Below are 11,679 nucleotides of genomic sequence, written 5' to 3' on the forward strand. Positions count from 1 at the left end.
TGTGCAGATCTTCAGGGCCGTGCTGAGGATCCCCTCTGAGCAGGGACGGCACAAAGCCTTTTCCACCTGCCTCCCTCACCTGGCTGTGGTCTCCCTGTTTGTCAGCACTGGTGTGTTTGCTGACCTGAAGCCCCCCTCTATGTCCTCCCCATCCCGGGACCTGGTGGTGTCAGTTCTGTACTCGGTGGTGCCTCCAGTAGTGAACCCCCTCATCTACAGCATGAGGAACAGGGAACTCAAGGAGTCTATAAGGAAAGTGATGACTGTTCACTTTTCAAAAGCAGTAATAAAGTGACCTCCTGCTTCTGCATGTCACTTGTAATATAACGCATTACTAGTTCAACCTGAGTTCTGTAGCTTTTGTGGTTTTGTTTGTTTGTTTGTTTGTTTTTCTCTTTAGTGTTTGTTTTTCTTGCTTATATTAATGCTATTCACAAGCAAAATTATTTGTCATCCTATGGCTGTGTCCATATCTACCTGTCTGGTGTGTCCCATAGTCTTTGTGTAAATAAGGAGCTGTACTCTCTGTGTGTATAAATGAAATAAAGGACCCCGCACTGACTTGTTTGCCCAGAATCCTCTCTCTGGCATCTCTGGGGCTGCAGGAGCCATGTCTGTGTGCTGTGGGGGAGTGAGCAGGAGCCACCCTGAGCTGAGTCTTCCTCCCACCCTGACCAACGTGAATCTGCGGACTCACCCCATGGCCCTGGGCACCACAGCCCACTTGCTCTGCAGAGCAGCACCACCAGGTCGGGGCTGTATGGAGTGTGGAAAGGGGGGCAGGAACAGCTGGCCACATCAGCATAGCTCAACTCTCTTGGGAAAGGGCTCTGTGGGGAGACGGGATGTTCCAGGAGAAGAGTGGGGCCAAATGTCTCATGCTGTCCTGGGGAGCCAGTCTGGAGCTGGGTCTGGAGCTGCCTGTGCTGGAGACCCACTCAGGTTGCTGGCTGGATGAACATTCTCACTGTCCCTCATTCTCACTGGTCCCCACTGCTGTGGGACCAGTTCCAGTTCCAGTGTGGCTGCTCTGCGGGCTCGGCTGGGGAGAGGGCAGGGGGGTGGCACAATTCAGGAGGGGGTGGGAGGGCTGAACTGGCAAATGCCCCAGAGAAGAAAATACCAGTGAACGGCTGAAGTGTGTGAGTGTGCAGGGCTGGCACACAGCAGTGTCCTCTCCCAGCCAGGCCTCCTGGGAGAGCCCTGAAGCACCAGCAGAGCAGGGGCTGGTGTGTGCCCATGTTCATGGGACAACCTGGGGAAACTGGCCCAGCACAGTCACCACAGACCAGCCCCTCAAAACCACCTTTTCCTGCACTGGCCCTTCACCCCAGCTGAGAGAGGTTGTTCATCCCTCAACACAAGGACACTGAATGAGTAAGTTGAAGCCAATGTTTTCACTGTATGGATGAGATATGAACATGCATATCATGTACATAAGTTGAACTCGACTCAGTACAAACCCCATCAACTATTCCTGCATGTTCCATGAAGGCCTGAATGCAGCACTAGGATGTGATGCCTTGAACTGGGGTCCCCATGTCCATTCCTCATGACGTGGGACATGAGGATGGCCATGCCTAAGGACCTGGACATGCTGGATCATGGGGCTGAGGCCTATTGTCTGAGGCTTAACAAAGCCAAGTGCTGGGTCCTGCACTTGGGTCACAACAACCCCAGGCAGCGCTAGAGGCTCAGGGAGGAGTGGCTGTAAAGCTGCCTGGTGGAAAGGGATGTGCGGGTGTTGATCGATAGCTGGCTGAATATGAGCCAGAATGTTTCCAGGTGGCCAAAATGCCACAAGCATCCTGGCTTGTATCAGAAATGGTGTGGCCAGCAGGACTAGAGAAGTGATTGTGCCACTGTGCTTGGCACTGGTGAGGCCGCACCTTGAATCCTGTGTTGAGTTTGGGGCACCTCATCTCAAGAAGGACATTGAGGTACTAGAGAGAGTGCAGAGGAGGCAACAAAGCTGCTGAGGGGCTGGAGCACAAGTGTGATGAGGAGCGGCTGAGGGAACTGGGGCTGTTCAGCCTGGAGAACAGGAGATTGGGGGGAGACCTTCTCACTGTCCACAGCTGCCTGACAGGAGGTTGCAATATGGCGGGTCTTGGTCTCTTCTCCCAAGTAGCAAGTGATAGGACAGGAGGAATTGGCCGCAATTTGCACCAGGGGAGGTTTAGATTCGGTATTAGGAAAAAAGTATTTCCTGGAAAGGGTTGTCAGGCATTGGAACAAGCTGCCCAGGGCAGTGGGGGAGTCACCACCCCTGCAGGAGTTTAAAGGTGTTTAGACGAGGTTCTCAGGGACATGGGTTAGTGCGAGAGCTGGGCTATGGTTGGACACAATGATCCCAAGGCTCTCTTCCTATCAGAGTATTCTATGATTCTATGATTCTGCCTCAGCTGAGAGTCCACAAAGCCAACTCAGTTATGGACACCTGGCACAACCCTGACATTTGTGTGTGTGACTCTGGGAACAAACCCCACTGACCCAGTGAGATTCACCTCAGTTGCCCTGTGATTCTGGATTGTGTTTTTAAAATGACAGTGCAATCGAGGAGGTCCTGGCATCCATCAAACCCATCTTCAAGAAAGGTAGGAAGGAGAATGGGGAGAATCACAGGCTGGTCAGCTTGTCTCTGTCCCTGGGAAGGTGATGGGACAAGTCCTCCTGCAGCCATCTGCAGGCACTTGAAGGACAAGAAAGAGACTTGTGAACCAAAATGGGCAGGGGAAAGACAGGCACGTTGTGTGTATGAAATTGTGCCAGGCCTTGGACATGGTCTCCAGTGGTGTCCTTATAGCCCAATTGATGCTGTTTGTGCTGAGGATGTCGATGCTTGGTGGGAAGTTCACTGAAACATCAAGCCCAAATATCATCTGTGATGCAGTGTCCTCTGTGCAGTTAGTGTGTCATCCCCCAGTGACCAGCATTTGGGCCAAAACTGCTGAAGGTCTTTACTCTCCCTCCTGTGCTGTGATGGAGTTGACGCAAACCTGAGCGAAGACCTTGAAGAACCTCACCTGGTCACCCTGCTTTGGGAAGGAGAGTGAAACAAGATGTTCAGGGCTCTCTTCAAACCTGACTGACTCTATGATTCAATGAGTCTTTCCCCTGGACACGTTTTTGAATATAGAATATCTACAGAAAAGAAAAAAAAAAAGGCAGAAGAGGAAATAGAAATGATGTCAACATAAAAACAATAGTTACTGCAAAGAAAGGTTCTCCACTCAAACATTTAGAGGGAAATACATTTGTTTAATTTGATACAACAAGCATACTGTTATCTGGTCAGGCCCTGGGCTATGGGGAGGGGGATGGTTGGGTTCGGTATTATGAGGACAGCTGAGTCTCAGACACTCATAATCCAGTCAGAATCCTGTGGCTGCGAAGGGGACAGTGGGGTCAGTTCTGTGCCTGGAGGTGACAGCCCAGCAGCAGGGACATGGCTGGGAAAGAACCTCTGCCCAAGGGCCCACAGGTCGTACCCAGGAAGAGAGATGGGTTGTCATGTCCATCCCACCTGAGAACATGACGGGACATCGGCAGGGACATGGTCATGTCTGTCAGAGAAGCTGAAAGGCCAGCAGCACTCATGGGATTTAGAAGACCATGGCAAGGTGACTTCTCTCTGGTCAGGTAAAAGACCACAAGAAGCCTAACGGGTTGGGTTCCCTGCATGAAGGGCAGTTTGTGAGATGGTTGAGCTTTTCTTGATAGTGGGAAGAAGCAGGAAAGAGAAAAAAGAAGTCTACTTGGAAGGTGAGGACTGGATATGAGGAGGAAGAAATGTCACTGGAAGGGCAGTGCTGTGGTGCAAGAGATGACCCAGAGGGAGCTGGATCAGCCCATGGTTTGTGTTCCAAAGAGCAGCCAGTGAGGGTGCAGACACATCAGTGAAGGTGCAGAAATGCTGGGGTGAGAGCAGGTGGGGAAGCGAGATGGGTGTCTGCAGCCTGCAGGGAAAGAGGCTGGATGTCATGGCTTCTCTTTTCTGCTTCAGAAAGCAAACCAAGGGGTTTCTCACCATCAGAGCTGAAGAAAAGACTCAAAGGAGACCTCATGGTGGCTACAGCTTCCTCACAAGGGGAGAAGGAAGGGTAGGTACTGATCTCTTCTCTGTGGTGACTAGTGAAGGAGCCCAATGTAATGGCAGGAATATGTGTCAGGGGAGGTTCAGGTTGAACGTGAGGAAAAGGTTCTTCCCCCAGAGGTGCTGGACACTGAACAGGCTCCCCAGGGAGGTGTCACGGCCCCAACCTGACAGTGTTCAAGAAGAGACTGGACAACGTCCTCAGACACACGGGGTGAACTGTGGGGTGTCCTGTGCAGGGACAGGAGTTGGACTCCATGATCCTTTGGGTCCTTCCAACTCAGGACATTCCAATATTCTATGAAATACTAGGTGAAAAGTCCTTGTTTTCATGGTACAGATGAGTTGTAAACATACACATCATGTGCATGTCCAGTGTGTGCATGTGGTGAGATGAACCCAAGTGAGCACAAATGCCATTCCTTGGGGTGCTATAAAGGTCTGTGGGACAGAGATGGTGTTCAGGGGTCTCTTCCAACCTGTGTAATTGCAGGATTCCATGAATCTTTTCCTTGGAGAGCTCTTTGACATAAGAATAGACAAAGGAAGGAGAACAAAAGGCAGAAGCAGAGATGTAAAATGCCCCAGAGTAAATACAGCAGCTCCTCTGAGGAATGTTTCTCCACTCAAACCCTTGATAGGAAATCTATTGGATACATTTGATGAAAGCAGCTCAGTTTGATCTGCTCACACCCTGGACCACAAGGAGGGTGATGGTGGGTACGATGTCATGTGTTCACTTGTGTCTCAGGAACTCATAGTCCAGTAGGAACCAATGGCTGTGGAGGGGACTGTGAGGTCACTTCTGCCTCTGCAGGGGATTGGCCAACAGCAGGAACAGGGCTGGGAAAGGACTGGGAGGTCACACAGACGAGACGAGCAATCGGGCCCAATCATCATGGCTGGATGAAAGGCAGGTCCTGCTTGACCACCCTGATCTCCTTCTGTGACAAGGTGACCGGCTGAGCAGATGAGGGAAAGTCTGTCGTGGGGAGTGAATCCGCCACACGGGCTGTGGGTGTTGTGTCCTTAGACTGCAGTGAAGCCTTTGACACCGTGTCCCACAGCATCTCCTGGAGAAGCTGCAGCTCATGGCCTGGATGGTGTATGTGCGATGGAGGGCTGGACCAAAAGAATTGTGGTGAACAGAGCCAAATCCAGTTGCCGTCCGGTCACAAGTGGTGTCCCCAGTGCTCAGTATGTGACTCAGTTCTGTTTAAGCTTTATCAGTGATGTGGATGAGGGGATCGAGTGCACCCTCATTAAGTTTGCAGATGACACCAGGTTGGGTGGGAGTGTTGATCTGCTGGAGGGTGTGAAGGCCATGCAGAGGGATCTGGACCCACTGGATCATTGGGCTGAGGCCATTTGTATGAGGTTTGACCAGACCAAGGGCCGGGTCCTGCATTTGGGTCACAACAACCCCAGGCTCAGGGAAGAGTGGCTGGAACATTGCCTGGTGGAAAGGGATCAGGGGGTGTTGATCGACAGCAGCTGAACATGAGCCTGTGTGTGCCCAGATGGCCAAAAGGGCCACCAGCATCCTGGCTTGTATCAGGAATGGTGTGGCCAGCAGAAGTAGCGTGATTGTGCCACTGTTCTCAGCGCTGATGAGGTCGCATCTTGAATCCTGTGTTCAGGTTTGGGCCATTCATCATAAGAAGGACACTGAGGCACTAGAGAGAGTGCAGAGGAGGGAACGGAGCTGGTCAGGGGCTGGAGCACAAGTGTGATGAGGAGCGGCTGAGGGAACTGGTGGGTTCAGCCTGGAGAACAGGAGGCTGAGGGGAGACCTTCTCGCTGTCCACAACTGCCTGAAAGGAGGTTGAACATGGAGGGTGTTGGTCTCTTCTCCCAAGTAGCAAGTGATAGGACAAGAGGAAATGGCCTCAAATTGTGCCAGGGAAGGTTCAGATTGGATATTACAAAAACATTCTTCCTGGAAAGGGCTGTCAGGCATTGGAACAGGCAGCTCAGGGCAGTGGGGGTGTCACCATCCCTGCAGGGGTTTATAAGATGTTTAGATGAGGTTCTTAGGGACACGGTTTAGTTCTAGATTTAGGTTGTGGTTGGACTCAATGGTCCTGATGGTTTCTTCCAACTGAAATAATTCTATGATTCTCTATCATCAACTGGAATATTCTTCTATCACATCTTCTAAGTGCTCTTCACATATCTGCCTCTTTACCTACAGTCCTGAAACTTATCTAATTAGATGCACAAGTGTTGAAAACTAATTGTAAATGAGGAAAGCACCATCACTCTATCAGTCTGGTTTGATTCCCACCAGTCCCAGGCAAACATCTTAAAAACCAAACCAAACCAAATCAAACCAAAGCAACAACAACAACAAGAACAAGAAACCCACACTTTTTTAATCAGATTAAATAATTCAATATTTCCAATAAAATGTCTGTGGAATTTCTATCCTGCCAAAATATGAATTTTCAGAATGTGTACGGACTGTGGGAGATGAAACGTTGGCCTTTCCCTGTGCTTGCAGTGCCAGAACTCTGTCTATCACTACGTGTATTTAATCCCCTGCACATCCAGGAGTTTCCACCTGTCCTTACCCAGCTCCCTGTGTCTGAACTCATCTCTTCAGAAGCCTGTCTGGACATTTGCACTTTCCATCACTCCCCAGAGGTTCTTCACCTCTCACTCTTGGCTCATTCAGAGCCTCTCAGCTCTCACTCTGCTTTGAGCTTCAGGCAGCTCAAGTCTTTCAGCAGTTGCTCTCCTACTCCCTACAGGCATCTCTTCAATTATGGCAATGGACCTCGCTGGAAACTGCTTAATTTAACCATAGAACTGAGAAACATCATTAAGTTCTATTGTGTTTTCTTTTTTTTTCTCCTTTTTTTTTTTCTGTTTCCTCTAATTAAAAATTCCCCGGTGCCTGTTTACATCCAGTTCTCTAAGGAAACATGAAGCAATCCTGCGAAGAAGCTGTAACAATCAGTGCAAACTTCAGTGCAGAATCTGATGTAAAGAAATGTGCTGGAAATCCCAGGGGCCAATGAGCAGAACAGGGAGTTTGGGGAGCTGGTTATAGATTTCCTGCTAACAGTTTGAGCAGAGAAACATTCTTCACAGAACTGCTCTGTTTATTTGGCACCTTTGAGGTCTCCTCCTCTGCCTGTATTTTTATTTTCTTGTTCCTCCACCTCTTCCTTCTTCCAAAACGTTTCCAATGGAAAGATTCCTGGAATCACAGAGCAACTCAGGTTTGAACATCATCTTGTCCACTGTCCTGCTCAGGGCAGGGTGACCCAGGTGAGCTTGTCCAAGGCCTCTGCCCAGCTTTGCACCATCCACTAAGGAGCTGAAGGTTCACTGTGTCACATCATACAGGGGGAGAACAGAGACGTTCAACAGTGCTGGCCCAAGTGCTGGTCCCTGAGGGATCCCACTGGAAACTGGCTCTGTGGGCACTTTGTACCACTGGTGACATTTGGGCTCCATCATCCAGCCAACTTCCCATCCAGCATCCACTTCTTTACCCATGGAGCACCAATCACATTATAAGGACACCACAGGAAACCTTGTCTGACACCTTGTGAAATTCCATGTGCACAACGTGCCCATTCTTTCCCTGCCCATTTGGGTTCAGCAATCCCTTCCTTGTTTTCCAAGTGCCTGGACATGGCTGCAGGAAGACTTGTCTTATTTCCTTCCCAGGGACAGAGGTAGGCTCACTAGCCCGTAATTCTCCCAGTTCTCATTCCTGCCCTTCTTGAAGACTGGTTTGACAACTGCCTTTTCCAAGGACCTGAGTACCTCTCTGGTTGTTCTGACACATTTGAGACCACAATCCAGACTCACGGGTAAGGACATCGTAGCAGACAGGAGCAGGTGAGATTGGTCTGTCCGGGCCAGTGAGGTTTGTTCTGGAGTCACACACAGAAATGTCAGTTTCTGTCAGGTGTCCACATCTGAGCTGGCCTCATGGGCTCCTTGTGCACCCAGGGATGTTCAGACACAGAGTCTGTCCCTTTTACACACAGAGGCAGGAGTCACAGTGTCCCTCTGGCCTCCTGTTGCCGCTCCCAAAGGACGGGAGACACCTCAGCCCTGTGGTGTGTCACCTGCTCTGCACTCATCTGATATGTTCCACGTCACGAGGAATGGACACAGGGACATTGATTAAAGGAAGCACAACCCAGTGCTGCATTCAAACAGTTTCCATGCAATGTTAGTCCTAATGAGAAATGACCTCGAGACCCTGTCTGTCCCAAAGGCCATCATGGAACCCCAGGAATAGCTGATGGTGTTTGTTTTGACTCAAGTTCATGTCAACTCATGTACCTGTTCTCAATGCTCACGTCCCATCTGTACAATGCGAACTTTGATTTCTGACCTAGTCATTCAGTGTAATTCCATGGAGGGACAAAGACCTCTGAGCTGGGGTGAGAGGCCAGAGCTGGAAATGGTGGTTGTGAGGGGCCAGTCCATGGTGATTGACCTGGGGCTCCTTCCACGGGGTGTCCAGTGCACAGGGGCACAGCCCAGCCCCTGCTCTGCTGGTCCTGCAGGTCTCTGGCAGGAGCCTGGCTGTGAGAGGACACTGCTGTGTGCCAGCCCTGCACACACACACTGTTCAGCTGCACACGGGTGTTTCATCTGTGGCCAATTCTGTAGGAATAAGCTTGAGAGAAACATTGCAAGAAGATATAAACCATCATGCACTGCCCAAAGAAGATCACTTTTCCTTGTGCAAGTACTGTTACTGAGGCCAGCTCTGTCACAGCAGTGCCCATTGCCTGTCCCTGCCTGCGCTCACAGCACTGACACACAGCAGGACGGTGACCAAGCTGCCAGAGCACTCAGGCCTTGCACCAACACCAGGGATGAGAAGGAGAGTGTGGGAGTGGAATCAGAACAGCTCTGGAAGAACAAGCGCTGCTGCTCCCTGGCAGGGCTGCCATGCCAGAGCATTTTTCCCCTCCACCCATGCACAGGAACTGTCCCTGCAGCTCCAAAAAGCCTTTGCAGGAAGGATATAGAGAAAAACAAGTCACTAAAGAGCCCTTTATTCTTTTTAGAGACAAGGAGAGCAGTGCTGCTCATTTAAGCAACCAACAGTTATAAAAGAAAAGCCAGCAGTGAATTAGAAAGGGGTTGACAACATTATCACAATAAGAAAACAACCAACAACACCAGAAAATCCAGTTGACAGGCTGAGCTTGTAATTAGCTACATTAAAACTCCTATATAGAAGAAGATGGCCAGTTTATTGCTTCAGAAAACAGAGGGATATGAGTTTGCACAGGGCATCCTTGAGCTCCTGGTTCCTCATGCTGTAGATGAGGGGGTTCACTGCTGGAGGCACCACTGAGTACAGAACTGACACCACCAGGTCCAGGCTTGGGGAGGAGATGGAGGGGGGCTTCAGGTAGGCAAACAAGGCAGTGCTGAGGAACAGGGAGACCACGGCCAGGTGAGGGAGGCAGGTGGAAAAGGCTTTGTGCCGTCCCTGCTCAGAGGGGATCCTCAGCACCGCCCTCAAGATCTGCACATAGGACACCACAATGAACACAAAACAGCCAAATGCTAAACAGACACTGACCACAAGAAGCCTGGTTTCCCTGAGGTAGGAGTGTGAGCAGGAGAGCTTGAGGATCTGGGGGATTTCACAGAAGATCTGGCCCAGGGCATTGCCCTTGCACAGGGGCAGTGAAAATGTATTGGCCGTGTGCAGCAGAGCACTGAGAAACCCAGTGGCCCAGGCAGCTGCTGCCATGTGGACACAAGCTCTGCTGCCCAGGAGGGTCCCGTAGTGCAGGGGTTTGCAGATGGCAACGTAGCGGTCGTACGACATGATGGTGAGAAGGTAAAACTCTGCTGAAGCTAAAAAGACAAACAGAAAGAGTTGTGCAGCTCAACCTGCATAGGAAATGACCCCGGAATCCCACAGAGAGTTGGCCATGGATTTGGGGACAATGGTGGAGACAGAGCCCAGGTCGAGGAGGGCGAGGTTGAGCAGGAAGAAGTACATGGGGGTGTGGAGGTGCTGGTCCCAGGCTATGGTGGTGATGATGAGGCCGTTGCCCAGGAGGGCAGCCAGGTAGATGCCCAGGAAGAGCCAGAAGTGCAAGAGCTGCAGCTCCCGTGTGTCTGTGAACGGCAGGAGGAGGAACTGGGTGATGGAGCTGCTGTTGGACATTGGCTGTTTCTTGACATGTGGGGTCTCTTCTAAAATGGAAATGACAACCTAAAATCAGGACACACTCCTCTGAGAAAGCCACTCCATTTTTCATATAAATGACCCCAACTGAAATGCTTTTCCTGAGCATGGGGCACTGTCATGAGAAAAATGAGACAGTGAGAAGCCAGGGAAGAGTTCTTGGACAAAAATCAAACCAACTCCCACAGATCGTCCCCTGCCACAGACAGACACACTTTTCCTTTTCTGGAGGAACTTTCTCCAGCACTGTGGCTATAGCCCTGCTTGGGGCTGGAAAATGTGCAACCAAGAGCAGGGCCTCTGCCCATGGGCTCACGTTGAGTCAGCCCAGCTCTGCAGAAGTGGGGCCACGGGAACAGTGGGGACTGTCCTGGTTCTGCTAACACAGTAGGGCTGTCAGCACTTGCTTTCCCAGTGATAGGGAACAGAGATGGTGAAGGTAGTTTGGGAGTTCCACGTTTTTTTACATATCCCCCCATATTCACTGCAGAGTGTTGTTGGGAGTCAAAAACCCTCAGCATTTCTGCTGCACTCAGGGAGAACAGAGCGAGTCCTGCGAGACCAGAGGATGCCTGTGGGTCAGTGCAGAGTGAGGGCAGCTGCTCTGTCCCTCTGTCTTGCTCCAGCTGCCCTGGGCTGGCACCTTTCTGAGATGGGGGCTGATCACACTCCCATGTTACCCTGAAAAGCCACCAGGCACTGCTGAGAGCAGAGGGATCCACCTCAGACCATGACAGGTCTCACCCTTTCCTAAGGTCTCAGCACCCAACGTTTAGCCCAGGACACACACAGCTCATTTCCCAAACCAAAAAGCATTTTATCTGTTGTAGAATCTTTGCTTTTCTGTGGAGCTTTCAGATACACACAGATGCTGTAGGAAAGGTTTGCATTGTGGAGGGAAGCTCACAGCTTGGAAGGAAACCCCAGGGAGATATCCAAGTGTCCTGATGATGGCATTTGTTTGAGGGAGACTCAGCTCATTCCCCAGCCCCACAGACTGCATTGCCCACAGCCCACAGGTCAGAGCAAAGCTGGGACACGTGTGCCCATGGACACACCTGCAGGAAAGGACCCACAAGCTCAGGCTGTGACTCTGCAGCTGAAACTGCCATCCCCAGAGAGCCTGACAGCAAGAACAAGATCCCAACAGCAGTGACCCAGAGCAGGGCAGCAAGAAGGAGAATGCGGTGAGGGTGGGTGTGAGAGAGGCCAGGGCAGAGGCAGCCGGGCACTCAGACAGCGTCACCCTTCCCCAGCTGTGCAGCACCTCCCAGACACCAACACTGCCGGGCAGCTGCTCTCAGCCCCTGTGCTCTGCAGAGGAACTGGAGCTCTGGCTGCACAGGAGCTGCTTCATGCCTTGGAGCCCCCGGCCCTGAGGGCAGAGGCTTTGCTG

General features: G+C 51.1%; 1 protein-coding gene across 1 annotated transcript; it reads right to left on the reverse strand.

Moving 5' to 3' along the window:
• Window positions 1–2,960: 2,960 nt before the first annotated feature.
• LOC135578059 (olfactory receptor 14J1-like) lies at window positions 2,961–9,881 on the reverse strand (the record flags this gene model as incomplete). Its single annotated transcript, XM_065048247.1, has 2 exons — window positions 2,961–3,035; window positions 9,420–9,881. Coding segments are annotated over 2 exons (537 nt in total), but the record flags the coding sequence as incomplete, so codon positions are not given.
• Window positions 9,882–11,679: the final 1,798 nt, after the last annotated feature.

This window comes from Columba livia, unplaced genomic scaffold (genome assembly GCF_036013475.1).
Source record: "Columba livia isolate bColLiv1 breed racing homer unplaced genomic scaffold, bColLiv1.pat.W.v2 Scaffold_291, whole genome shotgun sequence".
NCBI classification, from domain to species: Eukaryota; Metazoa; Chordata; class Aves; order Columbiformes; family Columbidae; genus Columba; species Columba livia.